The sequence below is a fragment of the Terrapene carolina genome, unplaced genomic scaffold (assembly GCF_002925995.2).
Source record: "Terrapene carolina triunguis isolate 2854851 unplaced genomic scaffold, T_m_triunguis-2.0 Scaffold95, whole genome shotgun sequence".
NCBI lineage: Eukaryota > Metazoa > Chordata > Testudines > Emydidae > Terrapene > Terrapene triunguis.
In genome coordinates, this window is record NW_020664446.1 from 5,885,888 (window position 1) to 5,913,465 (window position 27,578).

The window sequence follows — 27,578 nt, forward strand, 5'->3', positions numbered from 1 at the left end:
CGATGCTATACACCAATTCAAAACAGTCACTTAAGTCCTCTGATGCAGAAAGGACAAATTATCTGATCAAGATACTATATTCCCTTCAAATAGCTGAAATATTTGCTTAAACCAAATTGGTTTAAGTGTGAGTCCAGTTCACTGCCTCAGAGGCAAAATATCTCTGATATGTTAGGGTTGCCAACTTTCTAATCACACAAAACCAAACACCATAGCCCTGCCCTTTCCCTGAGGCCCCACTCCCTGCTCACTACATTCCCCCTCCATCGGTGGCTCGCTCTCCCCCATCTTCACTCACTTTCACTGGACTGGGACAGGGAGTTGGGGTGAGGGAGGGGGTGAGGGCTCTAACTGGGGGTGCAGGCTCTGGGGTGGGGCCAGAAATGAGGGGTTCAGGATGTGGCAGGGGGCTCCGGGCTGGGGCAGGGAGTTGGGGTGCGGGAAGGGGTGAGGGTTCCAGCTGGGGGTGCAGGCTCTGGGGTGAGGCCAGGAGGGGTCTCCAGGCTGGGGTGGTGGGGTTGAAGGATTTGGAGTGTGGGAGGGGGCTGCAGGTTGAGGCAGGGGGTTGGTGGTGCAGGAGGGGGTACAGGCTCTGGACTGGGGCCAAGGATGAGGGACTTGGGGTGCAGGAGGAGGCTCTGGGTTTGGGGGGGGGCTCAGAGCTGAGGCAAGGAGTTGGGGCAGGGGGTTGGGGTGTGGGCTTATCTTGGGTGGCTCCCGGTCAGCAGGACTAAGGCAGGCTCTCTGTCTTTCCTGGCTCTGCGCTGTGCCCCAGAAGCGGCCAGCAGCAGGTCCGGCTCCTAGGCGGGGGGGCAGGCACTGCAGGCACCACCCCCCAGCTTCCATTGGTTGCGATTCTCAGCAAATGGGAGTGTGGAGCCGGTGCTCGGGGTGAGAGCAGCATGCAGAGCCCCGTGGCCCCCCTGCCTAGGAGCCAGACCTGCTGGCCACTTCTGGGGCACAGCACGGTGCCAGGACAGGTAGGGACTAGCCTGCCTTAGACCCACAGCACCGCCGACCAGACTTTTAACGGCCCGATCGGTGGTGCTGACCGAAGCCGCCAGGGTCCATTTTCGACCAGACGTTCCGGTCGGAAACCGGATGCCTGGCAACCCTAAGCTCTCCAGGGCATGGAACTAATTCGACCTGACAGCCAAAGGGTAAAGGGCTACAAACATGAGGCTGGCTGAGCAGGGCAAAGTTCGTATCCTGATTTTTAAATACCAGCTATTTGGGTGGGACTCTGATGGGAGGGGATTTAGCTAAACAGAGGGATATGGGGGATGGGGAGGGGACGGGCCAAAGGAGGAGGAGGTGTGGAGTGAGAATAAGGTAAAGGGTCCTTGAAGCGAAGGGGTTGGAACAAACAGTCAAACACCACAGGCGGCAGAATGGCCCAAACCTGTAGAAAGCAGTCTGAGATGAGGTGTCCCCTGGTCCCTGCCAGTAAGTCTGCTCCTGTGGGTCCTTGAGAGTCTAGCTTGCTCCTCGCTGGGGTTTTTCTTTCCCAGGCCTGGCTTGGAAGCCAGGACACTGCTTGAATCCTAGTACCTGGGTGAGGGGTCACCCTTGCACAGTTTTGGATGGAGGAAAAGAGTGGCCCTAGCTGGGCCCCACGTTTCTCCTTCCCAGTGGTTTGAAGTGTGTTTGTGTGTGGGGGTGGGTGGGTGAGGGGGCGGTGTCTCATTGCCCCACCTCTGCCTTCCCTCGTGCCCTACGCTATTAATTCTGACCCCAAATCAATTCTGCCCCCTGCAGACCCCATCAGTTCTGCTCCTCCTGGGGCGCATTACCTGCCTCTCCAAGGTCAGGGGAGCAGAGGAACCATCCCATTGTTCAGAGGAGGGGAGAAGGGACCAGAACTGCCCTGAGCTTCTGGCCTCTTTCTGCTCCCTCCTTTCTCCCCTGGACCACCACCCTATTTTAAAAAGGGCAGCTCCCATTTGTATTACTAAATATAAACACTCCATTCTAAAACCACCTAGTCCGGGGCCTAGGAGCATTCTGCGGAGCGAGCCAGCCTTCTCTGCCCTGCCAGTGACCTGAAGAAGAGCTCTGTGGAGCTTGAAAGCTTCTCTCTCTCACCAACAGAAGTTGGTTCAATAAAAGATATTACCTCTCCCACCCTGTCTCTCATGTCCTGGGGCCGACCCAGCCAGCAACCCAGCCAGCGACCGCTCTGGTTCTCCTTTCTCGCTGTAGTGCTGTGTTATGTAGCAAGTACCTGTCAATCTGGATCTGAGGAGCTTGCAGAGGAAGGAGCATATACAAGAGAGCAGAGGGACATAACTTGCTACAAACGCTAGGGCCCAGCAGGCTGGCAATTAGGAGTTAGACAATATAATCAGGCTAAAGATAACTAGCTCCTTATAGTTGATGGGGCAAGGAATGTTTTCTTTGCCCGGCTGTTAAAGGTACTTGAGCTTTCAGAAGGCAGCCAAGGAGTGAGGGAAAGGCTGTGTCTACACTGCCACTTTCAGTGCTAAAATTTCAGTTGTTCAAGGGTGGGAAAAAACACACCCCTGAGCGACAAAAGATTTAGCGCTGAAAAGCGCCAGTGTAGACAGCGCTTTATCGCCGGGAGCTACCACCGCTCCCTCCTGGCGATAACGTGTGACTACACTGCCCATGTCACAGCACGGGCTGCAGCTGTAACGTGGGCAGTGTAGACATACCCTGAGTGTTATTACATTTAATAAGATTAATCAAACACTAACCTTATACACTTCTACTGTCCGTGTAAAAATTATTTAGCCAGGCTAAACGATTGAGAGTTCAAGCTGTAAATGGCACGCATGGCATTATTTCTAAGGCCAAAATGGCTGCAGTTGACAGTTTGATAAGGGAGAATGACAAGACTTAGTGTGAAACTTTTTATGTCCCGGATAGAATTTTATTGGCCATAAGAGGAGAAGGAGGTAAAAGTTAAACTCTTGCCCCATCTGAGGAGCTGTGAATGTCCAAGACCTTTGTTGTAATTGCTGAACCATCTTCATGTTTTCCACATCCTACCTGAGAAATTCAAACTCCAGCTGGGCATCAAGGGCAGAGGGTCTCGATCTTTAGCATCTAGATTTATGTGAACTAAATTCAATTAGTAACGAGTGTGTCTGGAATTTATTCAATGTTTAAGCTTAAATCACTTTAATCTGGTCTCCCCCTAGAAACTAGATAACATCAGTACCACCCCTACAGGTTTCAAAAGCATCTGGCTGGCTCTGCCTTCTTCCTGTACCTGTCAAAGGTCTCAACTCTATCCCTAATGCTATGAACATTTCAAAGTATTTTATACCACAGAAGTTAAAATTATCTCAGAGAGGAGAGATGAATCCTAAGGCAGAACAAAAAAGGGAGATACTGCTAACTGGAAGATATGGGGATTTTTCCATTCAAATTACTTTTAAAAACCAAGTCAGAATTGGCTGTTTTATATGTTTCTTCACTGCAGTTTCTATTTTGCAAGAAGTTGGTCAGAGGACATGTGAGGAGGAGAGGACAGGCTTAGAACTTAAAATAGAGAAATCATTAACTTTACAGGAAAGAGGATGGTGCCTGGAAGGAAACTAATCCAATGAAGTTTTGATATTTGCACTGAGGTCATGTCTACATGGGGGCATTCAGGAAAGTTAAGATGAATCAGCTAAAGGTGTCAAGGTAATGCACTTAAACTTATGTGCATTAACCTCCCACCCCATGTGGATGCTCTCATCCAGAAGTAAAGTGGTCTCAGTTTGCTGTAGCTTAATTGTCTGAGAGAGACCCTGAGCTCAGCTCTTCAGCCCCAGAGGAACTTAAGTCAGCTAACATAGCAAGATTGCTGGGTATCTCAGAGGGTCCATCACAAATACTGTATATATAAAAATATTTTTTTGCTTCGGCAGTTCGGGCGGGAGTCCGAGTGTTTTTTTTTTTTTTTTTTTGCTTTGGCAAAAATGGTAGAGCCGGCGCGGCAGGGGGTGCGTGCTCAAAAATTTTGTACCGATAGGGTTGCGCGATCAAAAAAGTTTGGAGACCACTACTTTAGGGTCTTTGGCAAGTCACTTACCATCTCTAGCTGTGTTTCCTCATCAGTGAAATGGGGGAAACCAACACCTACCTCTCAGAGGAACGAGAGTAGAGATGGGTTTGACCCCAAACCTAACTTTGCTGTGACAGAGCTAGGAACAGAAATCAACCCCGGGGCTTTCAGTCTTCCCCACAAGGGCTCTTTTTGCTGATTTTGCCCCCATCCTTTAGATCCTTTAGGCTCAGACACAGGAGCAATAATGGAAAAGCCTCTTCTGTGGTCCATGAAACCGACTGTTGAAAGAACGTGTAGTGGCAGAGTAGAGCAGGCACAGGATGTTTCGTCAACACCCAAATCCAGCACCCAAGCCACAACACTCCTGTTCTTCCTCTAGTGTTTTCCATTGGTGACAGCTGGGAAAGGACAACACGCAACTCTTGACTGCACCGCTTGGCTCTGTGACTTTGGGTAAGTAACTTATTATTATCTGTACTGCCACAGCACCTAAGAGCCCTGGTCACAGACTAGGACTATCCTACCCCCAGACCTGCCCAGTGCAGAACACCGTCATAACTCTTACTTCACTGGGTGGTGCAAGGCTTAATTATGGGCTTGTGAAGAACATGGAGAGTCCAGGATGGGAGTCACTAGAGAACTGTTAAGAATTATTATATGTAGCTTTATATTGATTTAAAACAGCCTGGTTGACAGCTTTTCTTTAGCACTTTCCTTTCAGAGAGAGAACCACACAGTTAGTTTCCAAGTTAAGTGCCATTTCGCCTGAAATGTAAGGGAAGGAGCTGAGCAAAGTATGCAGTAGATAGAGGCTTTGTTTGGAGCTGTCTAGGTACCTGTCGGACAGGAAAGTGAATGGAATTCCTCCAGCAGAACTGGAAATTCAGGAGCTCAGGTTGAATCCTCATGTAAATGGCTGCAACTTCACTGAAGTGGAGAAGGGTGACACCCACTTACATCAGAACTGACTTTAGACCCATTGGGTGAATTCCTACCCGTGTTGAAGTCAACACAAATTTTGCAGTTTATTTATTGGGGTTGGGGATTCCACCCACAGCGTCCAAACTCCAACCTGCTGCTCCCTCTGGGAACTGTGCAAGCCTATAGGAGACTAGGAAACACACAGACACAGACTTCTCTTCTTTAAGACTTCATACAAGACTTCTAGTACTTCTTTTATTATAAATAAAGCTGCATGAGAAATATATACAAAATTCAACAACCTGCTGCTTTAGAAGCAGCACTTTAATACAGAAAGTTTTCCTGGTGTATCCTTTAAAAGGAATAGGATATGGACATTCTAAAAAACCAAAAAAAAAACCCAAGGAAGGGGGAGCTTGGGCTGCAAGATTTTTGGTACTGTTCCCCATCTTCCCAGGTTAGCCCTCCACAATACAGGACAGGACAAGACAGTCTCCCTTCCAAGCTAGCAAGGTTACAAAAGGGTATCCAAAAAGGCAAGTAATAAATAAGGCTGTTGACCACGTATGGTCCCACGAGAAGCACCAAGCAGTCAATGATCAGCAGCCACGCCGGTAAGATCAGGGTAAGCGCTGCTGTTTCCTCGCCGTCACTTACAGGAAGTCGTGTAGATTGTACATTAAAATACATTAGAAAAGCCCAACTGCAACAACCATCACACCCTGCTTGAATGATGGACCAAGTGTTCAATTCTCTTTACGAAATAGAAGAGCTGCACATGGAACTGAGACACGGATGCCACGTCCCATGGTTGGCACATGTTGAAGAGTGAAACCCCCTCCCATCCCCACAAGATGGAAGAGACTCTCTTAAAAGACATTCAGCTCTTGAATAGCAATAATGGCTTCAGCACAAGGCACTTCCTGCAGGTGAATGGCCCCTGAGGCTGCACTTTGGGTCCACGGCCGTATCAGTTCCCCCACCTTGATAGAGCCTGTAGTAAAAGATTAACCACCTCCACCAGCCCACAGTTATTGCTTTAGACTCCAGTGGAACGAACCCTAGCCCCTTGTGACAAAGTTCCCCCTGCAAATAAATAGCAACAGCAATACCCCAGCATGAGAAGGGGATCTCTGCAGGATGATGTCCAGCCTGCCCCTTCTACCTCTTCTTGCTACCACATTTAAGGTCTGATCACCTGAGACTCAAAGTACCCTCATCCTCCAGTGGTTTGGGCCCTCAGAACTGCAGCCATACAGCTTATGAAGGAGATCGCTTCCACAAGGTTTGCCAAACCATGCTGTGTGAATACAGAGTGCTTCCCCCATGGGGAGGTGCATCTGCATGGTCCTTCCCAGCCTGAATTTACAGTAAACATCTTTAAGATGCTCACTCTGTAAAGGAAGCGCCTCATGTTTAAGCAGCCTTAGCAAAGCAATCAGATAGATCCAGAAAGTCCCTACTATTGCTTCACATGTAGCTAATATAGGGTAGTTTCTAAAGTTCTGCTTCCCCATTGCCTGCATATGGTTGCAAACTCAACTTTAAATGCCCTCCCGAAAACCACCAAGAGCTGAATTACAGCTGAGACATCTAGGCTGGCTTTAAAATGGGTTTGCTCCGACACTTTACACAAGGGAAATAAGAGATGTTTAAAAATGGCCTTGTCCTCTCCCTTATCCCTACCCCCCCCTGTTCTTTTATCAATTTTTTTTTTTCAGTCCATGACATGTCATTTCCTGTGTCACCAGGGTCATGGATTTCTTTCTGTGCTTCTGATATGCTAAGTTCAGACTCCTCACAGGAAACGTCAAACTGATTTTCACTTCTCTCTAGCTGTAATAATAATCCACTGAGGAGGGGCCTAAGCCACAGCTGCCTCCCCAGACCCTGCACGTGATAGGGCTGTGTAAAAATAGGGCTAGTGAGGACACTGTACAATATACTGTGAGCTCAGCCGCTGCCCAGAGGCACATTACTTTCGTTTTAAATTGTTCCACAGAGCATCTGATGTATCTACAAGTCCCCATAGCACTCTAAACCCTTCCTTATATTTTTGCTCATTGTATCCAAATTGCCCGTTAGTCCCTTGTGACTGTCTTTGGTTACCCATCGTTGTTTAACCAAACAACGTTGCTGATAAAAGCCAAAGCCCAATAGCACTTGCTACCTCATGCCCGACCTACAGCAGCCAGACATGCCCTGTCACTCCAGTCTTCTTGTTCTGCTGAAAAAAATGACCACCAATGGTATGTGGTGGTTTGGGGATGCAGACAGATGGGTGCCAGAATGTGGCATTGAGACCATCAACTTCACTTCTCAAGTGGCTCAGAGACTTTAGCCGCAGCCATTAACCAATAGACCTTCTTCCTCCTCCCCCCCCCCCTTTCTGAACAATGCAGAAGTCACTTTCTGATCCAAAATACTTTTAATGTCATAGGTAAGGTTAGAGATAAAACCGGTGATCACCTACCAACCCTCAACCCCTGCTCTAGGGTATGGCTCAATTTGTATCACCCGAGGCTGGCTGCAAGCTAGTGGCAGAAGCAAAATTTACAACCCCCCTGAGTTCTCAGTTCATGCCCTCTGCCTTTGTGTATAAGGACCCCTTTCCACTGGAAGGGTGGATTTGGGCATCCATTCAAGAAGGGTGGCATAATGGGTCCTCCTGGAAAGGGGAACCTTCTCTTGAAGGTTCTCTTTCAGCAGCAGGCTGGATAATTCGTCTATTGCCAGAGGATGTCACTATCAATGAGATGGGATCAAATCTACTTTCCAGAAGTCCCGTAACTAGGTTGAGTGGCTTAGAGCACCTTGCTGTAAGGTGGCATCACCAGTGCTGTCTATGCAGCCCTCAAGGACAGTATCCCCCTCTTCTAAAAAGAAAGCCACGTGATGTGTACAGCTAAGACAAGAGCCCTAACCTCAAAATACAAAATTGTTTAAAGCCTTCCAGATTTGGAAGCCAAGACTTGATCCTCAGACTCTCGCTCTCCTGCGGTTGCTTGAAGCTTGGGAGGGGCTGTAAATGCACCATGCTTTGGTCCCAGAGGGCTGGGGGCCTCGCCTCACTCTAGCTGAGACTCCTAAAAGCAACTGATCAAAGCAGCAGCATTTCTGAAGCCTGGCGGCAGTCTTGTCTGGATGCAGATGGAGACCTTCCAGGGGGGTGTTTAGGAGGAGAGACAGGATAGCAGTTTTACTGTGGATACTAAGAATTTGCCACATCCAGCTTTAAAGCTCCTGTTTGCCAGTTGCCCTTGTGCACCACTCTTTTCCTTAGTCATAGCAGTTCTGCCTGCCTGCTTTGGTGGGATAAAAAATGTACTAGATTACACATACCAGGTGGCGAGGTTAATACCTACCCTGCTAGGAGACTGTTATATCTGGGCTCATTTCACAGCGGCATCAGTGGGTTCCTCTACACACATCAGCTGCTTAAGTGGAAAACACAGTTTGTCCCTTAGGAACCTGCTCTGTTTGTGTCTGTCTTGCTGCTCAAAGGATACGAACATCAAAAGAATGCTCGATTGTGTCATTCAGAACAGCAATGGGACACTGTCCTGACCATATGCTCACCCAGGCACGAAGTCCACTCCCCTGCCCTTTACCAGGATGATAACGAAAGAGACTAATTATAATTGTATCACAAATGCATCCTGCCCCCTGTCTCCGGTATGCTTCCCAAGGGAGAAGGATTTTGCAAGGTACGGGAAGTATGTATTTGGGTGGGGGAGGAAAGGGGAAGAGGTTGTTTTGCTGCAGCTGAAAGTCCTACTAAGTGGGCACTTTTGCAACTTGAATTCCCATTAGTTTAAAAAACGATGGTTGATTTCAATGCCGCTTTCTCTGCTGCTATGTGGGGGATTGAAATTCATCTGCAGAGTCTGGGTTTTAACTCCCTCCACCCCCAAACACAGAAAAATCAGCTGTTACTAAACTTTCAAGCTGCAGTCACAGGGCTGTTGCTTTTTACAAGTAGGAGGTCTCATTTGCAATATTAATTTTTTGTGGGAGCCATCTTAGTTTCCCTCTCATCCCCTTCCCTTCCTCCTCCTTTAAAAACAAACTAAATATTTGATTAGAGATTCTGAAAAGCCCCCAATATTTGCATTGCAACACCTGAATAGATTAGTCCTGTCTGTTGCTTGTCACCACCAGAGGGACTGGTGTACAATGTGAAAAAACAAACCAGCCAACCCATTGGTGGAGTGGAGGGACACTTTGACAGCATAAATCTTTCAGTTTCTCCCCTTCTTTCTTCTGCTCCCACTCTGAAGAAACCAGGGCCTGCACTGGTTTCCATGAAAGGAGAGAGTCTCTCCTGCTGAAGTCAACTGCCTACAAGAGGTTTCTGCGATGCCCCAGGAACTTGTGCTTGGTGGAAGAGCTTTTCTCCACTGGTCCTGCTAAAGGGATTCTTTGTGGAGCATATTTGTGTGTCCCACAGAGGGAATGTGCACTGTGTACTCGTTTATCAGTGCGGATGTGTTCCTCAGCATCTCATGAAACGTGTCCACCGTCTTCCTGTAAGCGTCCCTGTGCAGAACAAATGGACGGAAAAGGTTGAGTGGTTCTGCCTTCTGGAACACTACTGGGAAGTTCAGCACCTCTGGCACCTTCTGGTTTCCAATGAAAAAGTGGCAGAGCTTCTTTTCCTGCAGGCTTTTCTCCAGGAACTTCAGCATGTCTTGCAGCCTGGCCTCCAGGTTCTCAGAGGCCCAGTCCTGATAGGGCCGGGTCTGCAGTAAATGCAGCATCACTGTCTTCAGGTGGTAGTTGGTGAGGCTGCTTGGACCTGTTAAGCTGCACTGCTTTCCATGAAGGAAGGAGAGGATCTGAAGGCAGCTAAGGTGGCAGGCATTGGCAGGCAGCTTTTTGGAGATGGAGTGGATGAACCTCCTCTCGTACACCGCAAAAGTAACAAACCAGTCAGTACTGGAGGCAGGATCAGCCGTCAGGCCGCTGCGGGGGAAATGGGAGATGAAATAGGCATCTGAATCTTCACACTGTACCACAGGGGTGAGATTAAAGGCAATGGACTTCCCAGACCTGAATTTTATCTTCAGGGCTCCCGGTGCGTCCAAGAGGTTGAAGGTGACGTCGAATTCATATTTGTGGGAGATTTTGTTCCAAGACTTGGTGATCGCGATCTGGAACCACTTCATGACCTGGTCGGCATCCAGATACTGAGTATTCTTGAAGCACAGAAGATCCTCCATCTCATTGCTGGGCCTGGTCTGGTTGGTTTGGCTATGGAGGAGGCACAACATGTCTTCCCCCAGCTTAGTCTTGCCACAGATGCAACCTGCTGCATCCTCATCCGCCCTGCAGACTTTTATGGTGCCGTAGCCTTGTTTGTCTGGTCGGACTGACTTCCTTGAGCACCAGGTCTGGGATCGGAAACAGTATGGCTCTGGGGGCGTGAAAGGGACGATCAAGTCGCAAACCAAAGGCTTGTTCACCCTCCAGTTTTCATACATGCTCCCCACCCCTATGGACTCCTCCACTTCCATGTCAGCGTCCCGGTTACACACGCTCCTCAGGGCCTCCAGCAAGTCATCCGCAAAGCCTTCCACCAACTCTCGCTTCCTAGCCATGTCACCGGTGGCACCCAGGATACACCTCTCGTAGAAATTGGCCAACGCGGCCTTGTCTGGGAGGGCCACGCCCTTGAATGCTTTCCCTAGAACGGCCATGTCGTCTTCCTCACAGGCCGACTCCTGCCAGTTCCCATCTTGGTAATCCTGCCTCCAGAGCTCGATCAGCAGGAAGATGACCATGGACATGGCGCTCCACAAGTCCCAGGGGAGGGGTTCCTTGATGTTCTGCTCCTCCGTCTCTGTGGCCTTTTCCAAAGCCTTTAGCGCGGCCTCCTGTCCGGCAATCTCTTGCTCCAAACGCAGCTGCTCCAGCCGGAGGTTCTCCTCATGCGCCTTCATCTTCTGGATGATGTCCTCAGCGTACTCAGGAACGGTGGCATTCTCTTTGGGGAAGAGGAGTGGGTGGTTGACGATGGCCGTAATCACCACCAGACACACCCGGAAGATGCCTGCTGGCATGGCGATTCCTTCCCTGCAAGAGAGAGGGGCAGAAAAACCCATGGTCAGTGTCAGACATTTCAGCCTCCACACATGGTCAGAGGAGTAGTGAAATAAGGTCACTGATAAAAACCATTTTGTCTAACGTGGTCAAACCCTTTCTCCTCGCTCCAGCTAAATATCTGACACAGGGTCTCTGGGACACCCTGGCAGGGACCTCTTAGACAGAGGCTCTTGTTTGTGAACTCCCAGACAGAGGCTTAGAAAGGAGGCTGTCTCTGTCTGGTAAAGGCGGGTAAGCGTGTGTGGATTCCCAGAGTTGTCCACAGCTCTGCTACCCTTCGGAGCCAGAGGAGGACTCTTTCACTGCTATCACTGCATTGTGATTCTGTTGGAAAGCCCTCCCTGCTCCCCCCCCGCCACAGGTGGGCGGAGGTAGAGTCTTCCTCTCCTCTGAACATACCCTGGCCCCCCCGAGGGGAGGGGGCAGAGGGGGGGGGGTAAAGGGGGGTCTAAAAGCCCCCCCCCCCCCCCCCCCCCCCTTGTACAGTTGACCACTGCCACCCTAAGAGAGGGTAGAGGCACGTGCAGGGGGTGGGACCACAGGGAAGGGGAATGGTCATGGTATAGGTGGGGCCCATGGTACCCTTTGTGCGGGGCATGCCTAGAGCCCCACATTGCCTAAATCCAACCCTACTATCTCCACAATCTCTGCTTCTCATTCACACGTGGGGTGGGAACATGGTTGCACTGTTTTGTGCCTCTGGGCAGGAGGCACATCCCAAGTCGCTTCCTGCTCCTTCAAAGTACCACGGCGTCACAGCACAGCCGAGATCATGCTGGGGCACGTCTGTCTCAGTGTAGTGGCTGCCACGACACAGTAGCATTTAGAAGAAAGCAGGGTGGGTGAGTCTGCAGCTCGGGGGTGGGGAGCTCATACCCAGAGAGGGATGGTGTTAAATACATCATGTGGTTTAATTTTGGCACCTGCTGATCTATTACTGAAGGATACATTGGAAAACATCCCTGCCAGGTCTGAACAAACATCAACACTTCTCCCTCCAAGCTGCAGTCCCAGTCAACTGGCTCTATTCTGAAGGGTCCTGGGGCATGCTGTTCTACTGCCAAACGTGTGCCACTCTGTTTACATGCAGTGTTGTGCCAGCAACAGCTGCCACATGACACCCTCTTCACCCAGTCTTGGCTTGGGTGACAGCTTCACAGTGTTTTGTGTGGTTTCATTTGTACCGGCTACCATAATGCACTGGGTTTGCAAACTAATGAGAGGTTAGCGCCCCAGGGGTTACTGGGAACATGATGAATTAATGCACTGAGACTTGATATTAAAGAAATTAACTCCCAGCTTTGCTGGGCACAATCCTATTGCCTGGGCATCTACCCAACACTGAAAGAAACTCCCAGAGTCCTGGCCAGCATGAACTAGTATGAGTTCTTTGGGTATTTAGGGGTGGCATTTCCTTTGATTGGAGATTGATCTCTCTCTTCTCTCCATGGTGCGGGGAAGTCACTAGCTCTAAAGGTCTCCTCGTTTGCCAAGTATTACCCCTGCACCTTAACACAACAGGGAAGAGTTATGGTGTTTTTTAATTTCTGGTGGAACATTTGGATGCAACAGATCCATACTATGTGTGCACGTGTGAGACAGAAGGGACCCTGCTAGGAGAATAAAAGTACATTAATACAATACAATGAAAGCCAATCAGAACCTCATAACTAACTCATGTATACTATTGGGGTGGGGTGGATCCTAAGTAGGTATTAAAGTGAGCCCATTGCTGTAGCTTCTGGGCAATAATGGTAGCATGTTACATGGTATGAGAGGCTGTCTTGTCTGTGGTACAAATTCACAAGCTGACAATCTTCATGGTTTTCTCAGGTCATATTGTAACAAATCCATGCCACCTAGGAATTCACGGTTGTGTGGCTGTACTGTCCCCCTTACTACTCAGTGCTTTATGATAGCAGAGAGACTAGAACTCCAGTCCTCCTCCTCCAGAAACACAGGCCAACATTTGAACTGAAGGAGACTCACCATTAGGTTAGCAGTATGGTGCATATGACACACAGCTGAGCATTTCCACCAGTAGGGAACAGAAGTTCATAGACATACCAGCCAGTTCATTACAGCACAACAAGTCATGAGGCAATATGGTGTCACCATAAGAGGTAGCCTCTTGCCCTTCCACATGAGAATACTGTACATACTAAGATACCATCTTTTACTATGACGGCACTGTTCCAATATTGTCAGCTGTCAGGCTACTCTATCCTGGTTCCCACTGAGACCACCACTAATTTAGGCATCATGACATGTGGAGCTAGCTGCTATATTGGGGTAGTGCACACTACCTTTACCCCTCTCAAGACCATATATTGCCTTAACAGAAAAGGCACGGAAAATGTGTTCAGTGGTTTCTTGTTCTACTTTCCATGTATTGCCCCAGGGCACCACATAATTAGTGACTAACTTAGACTGTAAGCACCTTGCCTCTGTGTATTTCCAGAGCACCGGTGTGGTGGAAATAACACTGGATGGTGTATATTTATCCGTAAGTGGCAGCCTCTGCTCAAGAGAGGGCTGGGACAGGAATAGCAAGGGAAGGGAGAGCAAATCAGGACAGAGGGGCATTGGCAGAACTGCACAAGGGAAGCTCACACAATGCTCAAGACAATGCTAAGAGTCCCTCCCTTTCACAACCATTACATTCATTCCCAGTGTTTTTCAGCCACCCCTCCCACTCCACACACCCAGACACATTTCATCTAGAGAAGACTGGAAATCCCAATTATTTCTCATTTTTCGCATCCACCATTAACTCATCATTTTGTAAAACAGCTGCAAGTCCGGGAGGCGCAGTTACACCATGAGACTCAAGCACTGGTGCGGTTTAAAAATAAGCTGGGTCACCCCCCGTGTCTCAAAGGCTTTTTATCAGTTTGCAAGGGAAAGGCAGGAAATGCTGCCAAGTTCCTTTCCTCCGCGCTGTGCTTTTGCAGAACTGTGTACACATTTGGAGATAAAAACAAGGCAGGGTGCCAGAGGCCATGCTGCTGCCTTCAGATCCTGAGTAGGGACTGGTCTACACTTAAGAGATGTACCAGTATAACTATGTGGGTTGGAAGAATGGTTTTTTTTTTTAAACTGACATTGTTATACCAGTACAAGTCTAGTATAGATTCAGTTCTACCAGCATGGGTAGAATTCTACCCATATAAAAGGTGCCTTATACCAGAAATAGCTAAACCAGTGCAAAACACCTTTATACCTTATACTGCATCCACACTAGGGGGGAATTGTACTGCTTTACCTATACCAGCATAATTAAAACAGGGAAACTTTCTACTGTAGTGAGGGCTTAGCCGGGTTTCAGTTACTCCAGACTGAGGTGGAGAGGGGACCAGCTCTGATACCGGCTACTAGGAACATTCCATTCCCATATCTCACCCGATGCCGCTTCTGAGAGAGAGATAGCGATAAATAACACACATGGGGCTGGCCCGGGAGCACTGCCTTTTAAGTTTGCCCAGCCTGACTTCTCATTACAAGACCCTGTTTTCAGTTGCTTATCCCTTTGCCAAGTGTTAACTGTTTGGGCTGAAATTTCCTAATGAGTGTCTGACCCAGGCTGTTTTATTTTTTGAGAGAGTTTCAGCTAAAACAGTTCAGCCATTACTGAGAACGAGACTAGGGAAAAATACGTTGTTTTGTCCATGTTTAAAAAAAAAAAGTGACTTTTTTTTTTTTAAACAACTCTAGTGCTCCCATGCTTTGTAGCAGGGACTTGACATTTAGCAGTGGGCGCTTTGAGCCAGGGATGTGAAAATCTGCCCAAATTTGGTCAAGTTATAAGCCTTTGGGGGGAAAAAACACCTCCCCGGGGAGTTTGCAGAGTAGAGGCTTTTTAGAGCTTAACAGCTAAAATTTCCAAAAGTTTTGTCCTCACTGAGCATGCTCAAGTCTCTTTCGGCTCCCAGCATGAACAGACTCTGCATGTGCCAGCCTCCCAGAGTAACTGAGCATGGTCCGTCCCCTCACAGTGTCTGCGTGTGCCCAGACTGCTCATGCGCCATCCCTACAGAGCACCCTCCAAACCAGGGCGACAGTGGGGAAAGCCAGACTTTCCCTGTAATGGCTGCTCTGGGCCAGGGTGAAGCCAGGCTCCAAAAGAGAGCAGGGGAAAACCTCTCTGACATCTTCCCCTCCCCCAGGCAGCATGGGGGAAGCCATCTGATTTGAACACTGAGGGGAGAGGAGCTGGACTGGGGGTGGGGGAAGGAGTAGTTTGGGACAAGGAGTCTGGGAAGGGAGGGGAACTGGGACTAGAAACAAAGGTGGAGGAGGGAGAAAGGAAAGCCAGATCTGACAAGGAGCTAGAGTCTGAGCAGGATGGGCACTGGGTGGGCAAAAAGCCTGCAACAAGGAGCCCGGGTGGGAGGCAGGACAAGTGGGGGGGGGGGGGGGGAGACTAGGACTGGGACCCAATGGGGGTAAAAGATTGGACAAGGAGCTGCGGAGGGGTGAACTTGTGGGAGACTGGATGAGAAGCATGAGGAGTAGAGACTGGCATTGGGCAGGCAAGGAGAATGCGGCTGGGCAAGGGGCCAGGGAAATGACAGGGGCAGGTTGGAAGGGCAGGGCAGAAGAGGTCAAGGTTGGGGGTGGGGGGATGGAAGAGGCAGAATGGAACCCAGGAATCGTGAGTCTCACTACTCCTCTACTCACGGCAGATATCTGTGAAGCCCACTGGCAAAGTGTGTGTCTCACCCCCCCCTCTAGCGCTGGTCCACATAGAGCATGACAAGCTACTACTGCAACAAAGGAGGCAGAGGTCTTACAGACAACAGCCTCCTTCACTGTGCAACCCTAGTTCGTTCTCAATCCAGAGAACTGAATGAGGCAGGGATCCTGTGGGGGGAAAAAACAGCGGGACATCATCTAATAAAAGACTGTATCACAATGCATATGCACAAGGGGAATGGGAGGTGTCAAATGAAGATTACACAGACAACCTCAACTCTGGTATTTCCTAACTTTTGAGTGGTTGACTTTGCAACCTTAAGAATGTTCTTTTAATGCAGCTTTTTGGGGGTAATATGGGGATACTTAGCTCTTGCACAAAGGCAGCCAAGCATCATGCTGCTTATTGTACAGTATTGGTCACTATTCCCACCGTGCTGCCTTCAACTCCCATGGTGCTGCTTTGAGGGCTGCTGCAGCTGTGGTAGTGGGTGAGCAAGATGGGCAGAGAACCTGGTCCCAGCAGTTGAGACCACCCGCACAGAGCCCCGTCTGCTTCCCCCATCCTCATCCCAGGCCTTCAGCCTGGTCCAGTCAGGTCCGTGCACCCCTTTGATAACCTGGTCACATCCCCCACTTTGAAAACCTCTGCTCTGAGAGATCTGCTCTAGCTCAAACAGGAATTAATTCAGCAAAGTTCTGTGGCCTGTGTTATCCAGGAGGTCAGACCAGGTGATCACAGTGATCCCTTATGGCCTTAAAAATCTATGAATAAACCTAAGCATTAATGACACATTTGGAGGGCGGGGGAAGAGGTAACCATTTGTCCATCGCCCTAGTGCAGTGGTTCTCAAACTTTTGTACTGGTGACCCCTTTCACATAGCAAGCCTCTGTGACCCCCCCCCCATACATTAAAAACACTTCTTTACATATTTAACACAATTATAAATGCTGGAGGCAAAGCGGGGTTTGGTGTGGAGGCTGACAGCTCGCGACCCCCCATGTAATCATCTCATGACCCCCTGAGGGGTCCCGACCCCCAGTTTGAGAATCCCTGCCCTAGTAAGTGATTGAACCCACACAATCTAAGCTTTTATTTAAAATAAAAAAAAAAGGGGGAGAAGTTCTAGTTCTTGTGAGTTGCAGAGAAAAATCTCTCTGTAGGTGATCTGAGTATTAACTACTTCAGTGCTGTCTTCCTAAGTCTACTATCTTCTCCTTCCAGTGCCTCTGCTGCTGCTCATAGTTTGGTCAAGCTGCAGCAGAACAAGGTTAACAAGATTGACCAGTGCCACTGCTGCTATTCAGAACCCTGTGGGCAGCTGTGAATTATCAAGACTCACTCAGTCTCATGCTGGTGCTGAGGCACACTTGGAAGCATACACTGGAGCTATTTATTGGGGAGGGGACCCCCAAACCTGCACAAAATGAGACTCTACCTCAATACCAGAGACCTCTTTGTCCCCCAATTGCCCTAGCAGTTCTGAAGTGGAGAGAAGAGACAGAGTTCTTTCTCCTTTCCAACAGCTAGCACTTCAAACTTAGACCCTTATTGGCTAGAGGCTGATACAGAAGATAAAGACCCCACTTACACAATGCCCAGGGTCAGTACCCTGGTAAACATACCAGCATGTCCTCTTCCCAGCCGCTGGTGGCAGGGTAGTTGGGACTTCTTCCAAGGGTGTCACCGTTGGGCTTTCCTGTTGGAACCTCCCCTCTTTTGTCTCCACCTCGGAGCTGGTAGGTTTAAGTCCCCCGCCTAGTAAATGCCTGGTACATTCTTCCAAGCTCCGAGTATCATTATCAGACTGGAGTCAGCTTGCAGAACCAGGTCCCAAGTTGGCGTCTCACAGAAGCTGCTGCACATCAAAAGCGGGGTGAGACAAGCCTCAAGGTTCGTCAAAAGAGACTCTCCATTTCATGAGGCGGGGTAGTGCCATGGCAGGTCACGCTGGCGCTGTACTGTGCTCTGGGGGAGGGTGCGGCTGCTCTTTTGGCCTGGGATAGATTAGATACAACCGCCAAAACCCAAATGCTGAAACGCACTGAGAACTCTAATATTTATAAATGCATTCCCACCCTATCCATGCTTGTCAGCTGGCGAAGTGCGTCAGTTATAACAAAGCAGCAGCACCTGTGTAGTGCGTTCCGGTTTGCTTGAGGGTAGCTCCTAGCACAGACCCTGGGTGGGGGAAGGGGGGATGTTTATCTAGTTTCTATCACTCAGGGTGATAAAACCTCCATCACTGATGGTTCCGCCAGTGCTGAAGTGAGAAGTGCCAGAATTGTACTGAGCAATGGAGATCTGGGAGGACTTCCCACTCTGCTACCAGCTGGTACTTACACAGCAACATAGGCACTGCCATCCTGAATACTGCCAAAGCAGAGAATAAACAGGGCTGATGACCTGGGAAAGGGATAACATGCTGTGAGGAACTCTTGGTTAAACCGGCGATAGTTTGTGCAGTTCTTGTGGCTCCTGGGAAGGAACTCTCCTGGGAAGCATGCTGTACACCAGTCCTGTCGGCTACTAGCACTTGATAGAAGAGGGGATACTACAGCTAATGCATGTGCTCCGGTTTGCTTTTGCTCACATTATGTTCATTTAGCGCTGGAGAAAGTTGCCGGATTTCAGTTCCCAGCACAATCCTCCCCATCCTTCTCTTTATCCACAGAACAAATACATCATGGGTGGTGGCAGGGGAGGGAGTGGAAGGGATCTATCTCCATGGCCCACTCAGTCTTTGGCTTCTCTAACAAGGCTGCCAATGAAGAAGGACCAATTAGTGCCATTGGTCTGTGATGTGGACTTCTGTGCACTGGGAACTGGCCCAGCTATCACTTGCCAGCTCTTTTCGCATAGATTGCCGAAGAGGCACCACTGAGCTATACTGGTGACCCAGAGAAGAGCTCTATATCCCACTACCGGTGCCAGGCAGAGACATCCAGTGCCCATTGGATGGCTATTCTTAAAACAAGATACTTTGGAAAGCCTCAAGTTAAGCCCTGCTGCATGGGACAACTTTCATGGTAGGTTAGTTTTAAGAGACCAGTCAACTCTGAGTCCATTTAACACAGAATTTGTATTACACCTGCTAAAATTAACATCACTACAACCATCAGAACTTCCACCCCGCTTCACGAATATTAAATCTCACCCACTCTTTGCAGAATCCTGTCACCCCCATTTCACAGCTGGGGAAGCAAATGACCAGAATGATAAATGGACTTGCCAGAGGGGACACAGCAGGTCAGTAGCGCAGCCAGAAATAGATCCCAAGAATGCTTTTTATCCAGTCCCTTGCTCAGTGCCTCCTTCCATGATGCACTGCCTCGCGAAACATGAAGCTGAAGGCCTACGCCTGCCCTCAGATATTCACTTGTGCACCTCTGCTGCTCAGTAGTCAGCTACTGCCCTGGTTCAGTAGTTCTGATTTTTAACATCTCAAAAATAAACCCACCACAACCAAGCAAGAAAAGAAACACTAGTAGCTGGATCACTGTAGGGTCAAGATTTTCTTAAAAAATAAATAAATAAATAAATAAATTATAATAATAATAAATATTTCATAAAAATCATCCCTGCCCTATCTATCCAGATCTTTGGTACACCTCTACCCTGATATAACGCTGTCCTTGGCAGCCAAAAAAATCTTACCGGGTTATAGGTGAAACCGCGTTATATCGAACTTGCTTTGATCTGTCGGAGAGTGCAGCCCTGCCCCCCCAGACCACTGCTTTACCGTGTTATATCCGAATTTGTGTTATATCGGGTTACAGGTGTACTTATAAGGCCCCCATTACTGTTGTATCTAAAGACTATGAGAATAAATACACTGATTGCTTCACAATACCCCTGAGAGTTATCCCCATTGCACAGATGGGGAATTGATGCACAGAGAGGCTAAGTGACTTGTCCAAGGTCACACAGGAAGACTATGGCAGAGCAGGGAATTGAACCAGTCTTCTGAGTGCCACACTAATCTCCTAATCCCTGGACCATCTTTCTTGTCTCCAGGCCCACCCCTCTTATTCCAACACTCCCCCCAGCACAATATTTAAGGGGGAGAAAGGAGAGAAAAAGACGACCCCTTCTCAACACCCCTCCCTCCCCCCCACAGGAGGCCAGAACTTTGCCTTGGAAACCCCACCCCCAATTAGATGCTCAGCCATGGGATAACTTTGTCTGCCAAGGATACTTGCCTGGTAACTATTGTTTTGCCATTTGATTGACAGCCCTGTTGCCTTCAGGAGGTCTATGAACATCCTGCCTGGGGCAGACTCCGAGTGCCAAAGGGGTCAGTCGCACGGCCAGAGTTGGGCGTCCTGCCCAGCGGCCTGCTCTAGACAGTTCGGAAGTGATGTTTTTCTCCCCCAGTAGCACAATCCGATATTTTCATGGAAATGTTGATGTTCATCCTGGATGCAGGACAAGGCAGCCCCTCCTTCCCCTAAACAGACTGACTCAGACGCTAATCCGGCTCTGCTATTTGCTCTAACAGATCCCAGGCAGCTCCAGGAAGTCACCCTTTCAAAAGAGAACAGTCCCAGTATTTTATCTATAGATACATACATTTTAATAGCTTCCATTACAAGAATAAAACCCATAGATGAGACAGCTGATTTCTTTTGACTCAAGCAGAGAACACCACTCACTCAGGAGCACGTGGCCAAACCCCAGAGAACCGTGCTACCTGTTGGATTTTCGATCCAATACACAATCTCACCATCACATGCGCAATCTATCGAGGTATTTCCAACTCACCATGGCATCTAGGCACCATTTGCACCAGCGGAAGTGCCACTATGCCCGCCTGTGCAAGTATTAATTATTTGTACAGAAGTAGCTCCCAGGAGCCCTAGTCAAGGACCAAGACCTTATTATGCTAGGCACTGTACAGACAGAAGGAAAAGGCAGTCCCTGCCCCAAAGAGTTTACAATCCAAGTATAAGACCAGAGACCATAGGTCAGGGGTGGGCAAACTACGGCCCGCAGGCCAGATCCAGCCCGCACCCCCTGTGGTCCCGCGGGCCCCGCACCGCTCTCAGAAGCGGTCAGCACCATGTCCCTGCAGCCCAGGGGCGGGAGGGGGCAGAGGGCTCCGTGCCTTGCCCTTCTCTCCAGGCACCGCCCCCCGCAGCTCCCATTGGCCGGGAACGGGGAACCATGGCCAATGGGAGCTTCGGGGGCGGTTCCTGGAGGCGTGGCAAGGGCAGTGCGTGGAGCCCGGTGCCCCCCTCCTCCAGGGGCCGCGCAGGGACGTGGTTCCGGCCGCTTCCCGGAGCGGTGCGGCGTGGGGCCAGGGCAGGCATGCAGGGTGCCTGCCCTGGCCCTGGTGTGCGCCACTGCCACCCTGGAGCCCGAACCCCTCCTGCACCCCACCCCCCAACACCCTGCCCTGAGCCCCCTGCCTGCACCACACACCCCTCCTCCACCCAAGCCCCCTGCCGCACTCCGCCTGCACCCCAATCCCCTGCCCTGAGCCCCCTCCTTCAGTCTGCACCCCTCCTGCACCCCAACCCCCTTCCCTGAGCCCCCTCATGCACCCCACACCCCTCCTCTGCCCCAATCCCTTGCCCTGAGCCCATTCCTGCACACCACACCCCCTCCCACACCCTGCACTCCCTCCCGCACCCCAACCCCCTGCCCTGCAAACAATTTCCCACCCAGATGTGGTCCTCGGACCAAAAAGTTTGCCCACCTCTGCCATAGGTGGATCAAGACAGATGGGAGAGTACAAGGACACAATATTAGTCAGTGTAACAGGCAGTGGTCTTAGCACACCAGCTGTTTAACCACTGTTGAGTTGCTGGTTTTTCGACTGTGGCCTGCTAACCGGAACGGAGCAGGCTAGCAGAGACACACGTTGCAAGAAGCCTCAGCTCCCCAGAAAGCGCTCAGGATGATTTTTATAGCATTTCACTGTGCTGCGTGTCTACAACCTCTACGCGACAAACACAGACGGTGGGGCAGGAAGTCGTGTGCCGCTCCCACCCATCCCAACAACGTATTCTGTTGTTGTAGCGTCACTGCCAGAGAACCTCTTGGCTTGGCTTTTTAAGTCACATAAATTCGTGCTGTTGATCTAGAACAATTGGAACTTTTACAATTAGGCCAAAAACTTTTGACCCACTGGCCTGGACAGCTCCCCCTTTAGTTCACTGAATTGGACAGACGTGATCACAACAGCCAGTCAGTCATCCTCACCTCATGCAATCTTTCATCAGCACAGATGGTAGCAAGTTACAGCAACCCCCTGCTGTTTTATTGGCTGGCCCCGTAACAGTAGCTGCATGGAAAGGGCAATGCCATTGCACACATGCTCCCCGTCTCCAGCTGGATGTCCACATTGGGACCCATTAAGGACATTTCTCCCCTGATCTCCCTCTTCTGCCCTACTCCACCCTGTAGGCAGCAACAGCTGATATCCGGCATGCAGGGTAGTCTCATGGCAGGGGAAGGGAAACACAGCCTGCAAGGAATCGTTCGCAGGAGAGAAGAGATGTGACACGCATTGCCATGGTGAAAACACTGAATACAAGGGCGTGCTAGCATTTGGGTTATTAGGCCACGTGTTTCTTGTTAGGGACATGTCTGTGGTGAATATGAACACTCGCTTCCTTTATAAATAGGAGTGCATGAAAGGAGGGCTTTGTTCAGAAGCCCAAGGATACGCCCCCGCTGTAGTTTAAAGGCTAATTTACAGCACCATGGGAATGATGCGTCATTACTTCAGGGTCCTCGCTAGTGAGCCCAAAATCCACATTGCCAGGGCTGCCTCTGAGCTCGGTTTAAGAGTACAGAGTAAAAGCTACCACTCCAGGTGGGAGACCAGAATTCAACAGTTTCCAGGACTAGGAGTGCATGCAGGACTGAGCCAGAAATCCACATTCCAAAGGTCTGTATGATTCCAATCAAGTCCCTAGTATTTTACATTTTCTCCAGTAGCTGCTTCTGAGTTAGACACCACAACCACCAACTTCTGAGTGTCTGAAACAGCAGCTTATCAATAAGAAGCTGGAATGCAGGTCAGCCAACCTCAGTAGAGAGTGTCTTTAGAACTCTTTTAACTCCAGCATCAAACAGAAGCCTGGCTTTAGCGCTTTAACCATCAGGCTGCACATACCGGACTCCCAGGTTAAAATCCTGGTAAAACCTTCTGACGTTGCTTTAGTACCAGGCAGGTTTATTATGCAAGGGTCTTTTACAGAAGGCCTTAAAAGAGAGAGGGATGAATTTTCAGCTGATGTAAATACACATAACATCATTGCCTTCTTACACCAGCTAAAGATCAGCTGATTGATCCCATGTGCCCTAGATATATAGAGCTCACAGCTATTCATGCAAGGACCGAGGTCAAATTCTTCCCTTCCCACGCCAGTCTGCAACTCCAGAAGTGGCTGCATTTCAGTGATGCCTTGTGTTAGACGGATAAAATTTCAAAATGGCCAAAGTCTACTTTTGAAATTTTTTTACCCTTAATGTGTATGTATGTCTACACACATCCCTCCATAGAAAAAGCTATATTAAGAACATTAAGTTGCACAAGTTAGCACTCAAGGTAGGCAATAATGCCAATTTAAGATCGCCCAAGTACCCTTAATTCTGTCCCTCAGGTCTATAAATCACATTCTTTACATGACCGCTGTTTCTCAAGAGAGAATATCATCCAATTTCGTCTACATTCCAACATATTCACACAGCATCTATGTTCTATTTCCTTCTCATAATGGACCAGTGGGTCTTTACTAATTTACTCTTTACAATGATAACTTCTTTAGTCTCTATGGGCCAGTCTGTGAAATCTCATTCCCCACTGCTAAGCAGTTACTCACCTAAGCCATGGTCCTGATGAATTCAGTGGGACTACACAAGTGAGTTAACTGCTCAGTGGGAGTCAGGGTGGGTCTGGCCCTTTGGGATTTAATTTTCATTGCTTGTCTGAAGCGATGTATCAAATATTTTAGGCTAGAAGCACCACCATTCCTTGGTGCAATTCAGGGCAGGAGGTAGTTAACTACAGAGCTAGCTTACCTGAAAATGTAGGGCTTGACCACTCCCTGTTTCTGCTTGGGTAAAGGAACCCTAACCCTATTCTTGCAGGCTCAGGAAGGCTACGCTTCATTTGCCTTTGCAACGTGATCATCACAATCACATGGGCTAGAAAATGCATTTTAAAAGAGCTAAAATTCTGCAGAAACAGGTGTCTTTGGCTCTTGTTCTCCCTAAGGCAAGCGTTCCACTCACCAAAGGGGAGTGGATTTTTTCCAAGCTGTGCATGTGGCAATGCGGTGCACAAAATGTTCTCTCACTGCATATATTGAAAGAGCATCTTTGCCCCAGGTAAAAATCTCATTGATATGAGTAATGTGCTGGCTCAACCAGAAAAGTGACCTCCAAAAAGGGGTAATAATGAAAAACGGGAGAGCCCATTTATGTGCAGGAAGCGGCTACAGGCAAGAAGGCAAGTGCGCTAACTCTCAGAGCTTTGATCTTGGCAGATGGGAAGAGTGTGCCCAGGAATGCTTTTGGAAAACTGCTTTGCTGGCATCAGAACAGCCATTCCAACCAAAGACCGGGAGGGGGGACCCCCCTCTCACAAGACTGGATCCAAAAAACCACATGAGACAACATGGTATCAGCAGCCAGCCAAGAGTAATTCCAGACTGAGTGCCAAACATTAACAACTTCCCCTTTTCTGCACACACAAGCCAAGACCGTTTCCAAATTAAGGTCCTATATAAAATCATCTTGTTATTGCTTTTCCAGGTGGGTTTTGCTGATTCAGTTCATCTCCTGGTGGTATTAGCAGACAACCCAAGAGTCCAGATTTCCATTTAAAAATAACAAAACATCATTACCAAAAAAGCAACCCATAATGTTTTTCCTACAGCATTGCTCATTAGTATTTTAAAGGAGATTTACTTACTGACAAGTGTGACAGCTCCAAAGTGAAAGCCCTTCTAGTATCATTATAGAATGTCAGGGTTGGAAGGGACCTCAGGAGGTCATCTAGTCCAACCCCCTGCTCAAAGCAGGACCAATCCCCAGACACATTTTTGCTCCAGATCCCTAAATGCCCCCCCCGGATTGAACTCACAACCCTGGGTTTAGCAGGCCAATGCTCAAACCATTGAGCTATCCCTCCCCCACCATCCCTGTGGAAGCAGCATTTTTTTATTTCCAGATCACCTCTGGAAACTAATACTTTGCCTGAAGCACTTACCAGCTTAAGATCTCAAGGTGCTTTACATACATTCACTAAACTTCATATTATTACCTCTATGCTGTAGAGAAGAGACATTTCCCTCTCCTCCCCCCCACCTTGCTGCCCCCAGAAATGCAGCTAGCTATGGCATGGAACTCTGCATAATATAAAGAGAACTGAAGAAGAAGAACTGCAAGTTAAGAGGGGGAAGTTAGATAGGCACAATGCAGTTACCATAGCTGGAAATTAGTCAGGGCACAGATTGTTACAAAGAGTCGCGCAGCACACGATCCACAGGTCCAGAGCCACAGAGGTATTCAATGGAAGTTAGGAAATACCGTTGTGGCTCTGGACCTATAGTGACCAGTTATAATCAGCTTTGAAGGGAAGTCCACAGCAGTGGGAAAATCCCAGCTCCTTTGACTGGCCACCCAAATCCGATCACAGGTTTGTTGCGGTCACAAACGCACATGCAGGTGAGGGAAATCCCTCGGCAGACTCCTTTCTCATTGATCATCCCCTACTTTTAAAGAAGTTTAATGCTTATGAATAGGGCCAAATTAGCACCCAGAGAGACAGAGGTCTAAGAGGGGTGGATGATTTTATACCATTGCCAGTGCATGCTAGTTGTTTCACCAAAGGCACGAGCTAGAAAAGCTTAGTAGGGGGGATTGGTTGATTTCAGCAAGTAGCAGGAGAAGGTAGAGATCAGAGGTAAGGGGAGCAGAAAGCATGAATGGATACTGAGCAACAACGCAGGAAAGGATCCACCATGATCTTTTATAGGGAGGAAGAGAGGGATGCTCTGGCTGGACTTTTTTGACGTCAGAGACTTAGGAAGTTACACTTCAGAGAAATGATGTAGACAGGTGATTGGCCATGTCCATTAGTTAAATATGGGTCATTCAAACAGTGCTCAGCTGTTCCATTCTGTGCCGGGCACCGGGGGAGGGGAAGGCAGTGGCATAGCTATTTCTCAAACCAGATAATAAGCACTGTGCTCAGGCTAGGAGGTCTTGCGATCCAAAGCCTAAGTCAGTCAACGGGAGCCCTCCTATGGGCCTTGGATCAGGCCCTTCAAGGGCTAAATATTAGATCACCGTGTCCCCTTCTTTTCTGTAGTTACAGGGGTCACCCTCACTTTAATCTGGCAGTAACTGCAGGGGGAGACGGTAAGGAGGAGAGACATGAATTTAGAAGAGCCTGCCGGGCACCGGATCCCAATGAGAAAGCACAGGAGTGCGAGAGTGAAGAGCCTCTCTTTACTATTCGACAACGATCGCTAGGGATGGGGGTCATGAAGGGAGTCGATGGGGCAGTGCTGAGCATCATGGCGTCAACTTTTAGGTATCTGGGGGGGCAGGGGGGAAAGCACAGGAACAACACAGGGATCCACAAAGCCTGAGCTGGGCGCCTTGGCTCCCTATGCAGCAAATGGGGAGAGAGAGAGGCACCTCCGACCGAGATCCACAAAAGCCAGCACGCTAGGCAGGGAGCTGCCTACACTAGCCACTGGGAGATACGGAGGAGAGGGGTGTGTCCTAAGCTCGGACCCTCTCTTCAGACAGGTGCCTAACTCCTGGCTTCAGGGAGGTGCCTCTCTCTGCTTCTGGATCCATGCACGGGAACCAGCTGCGTGGAGTCCGATGGCTTAGATGCCTCAGGTGTTTCTTGCAGGAACGAGTTAGTGGACTGCCTCACCCCATACAAAACAGTCGGGGGGTGGCGAGGGGGCTGGCTTATAACTCCTATCCCAGTAGTTGGAGCACTTAGCTGGGATGTAGGCGACCCAGGTTCAACTCCCCCCTGTCTACCAGAGGGGGAGAAAGATTTAAAGAGGAGTTCTCCTACACCTCTCAGGGGAGTGCTCCCATGACTGGGCTATTCTGATGTGGGGCTCCCTCACCCTCTCCTGTGGAAGCGGTTCCAGTGTGGCTAAAGAGTGAAAGAGTGATTTGGAGCAAGGGAACTGGACTGAGGGTCTCCCAACTCCCAGGTGGATGTCCAGACCACTGGTCTACAGCATCTCTCTGTAGCTCAATGACTAGTTAAGTATTTATCCACACTGGGCCAGAGAGAGAATGATTTTGCACTGAATGGGACCTACTCCCCTCTGAGCACACCTACTGGGTCTGGCTCAGCACAATTTAGGCAGCCAAATGCCATGCCTATCTTCCCCTGGTTCGTTAACTGCTATGGGGCTGGGGTGGGAGATAGACGCCCAGAGGAAAGCAGCAATGTACACACCCAGAAGCAGAACCACAGGCATGTAGGGAACTTGAAAATCTAGGTGCGGAGTAAATTTAGGGACCTACCAGGTTTGGCAGGAGTCCCGTGGATTGCAGCAGAGCCAAAACTTGGACATAAAGGCCTCAGTATCTTTGCGGATCTGGGCCAAAGCTCCCCTACTTCTTTGGTCCCCAATGCCCATTGACAGGTCATGTGCAAAGTCAGCAGTTTTTGAAAGCGGGGCACTTCCTCATTAACTGAGAAGAGGCCTCATTAGGCCGGATTCTTCACACCCTTGCACAAGGTGCAACGGGCTGCCAGATCAGCATTTCTGGCCTGGACGCATTTTACACCTGATTTGCACAGATGTAAGGGACAACTGAAGGTGCATGGCACC

General features: G+C 49.3%; 1 protein-coding gene across 1 annotated transcript in view; it reads right to left on the reverse strand.

The window, feature by feature from the left end:
• Positions 1–5,189: 5,189 nt before the first annotated feature.
• The window catches only part of ITPRIP (inositol 1,4,5-trisphosphate receptor interacting protein), a 28,112-nt gene continuing 5,723 nt past the window's right edge, over positions 5,190–27,578 (reverse strand). The window contains exon 2 of the mRNA XM_024213454.2: positions 5,190–11,017. Coding sequence (XP_024069222.2) covers positions 9,352–11,004 — 1,653 coding nt within the window. The 5' untranslated portion in view covers positions 11,005–11,017 and the 3' untranslated portion in view covers positions 5,190–9,351. The remainder of the gene's footprint in view (positions 11,018–27,578) is intronic.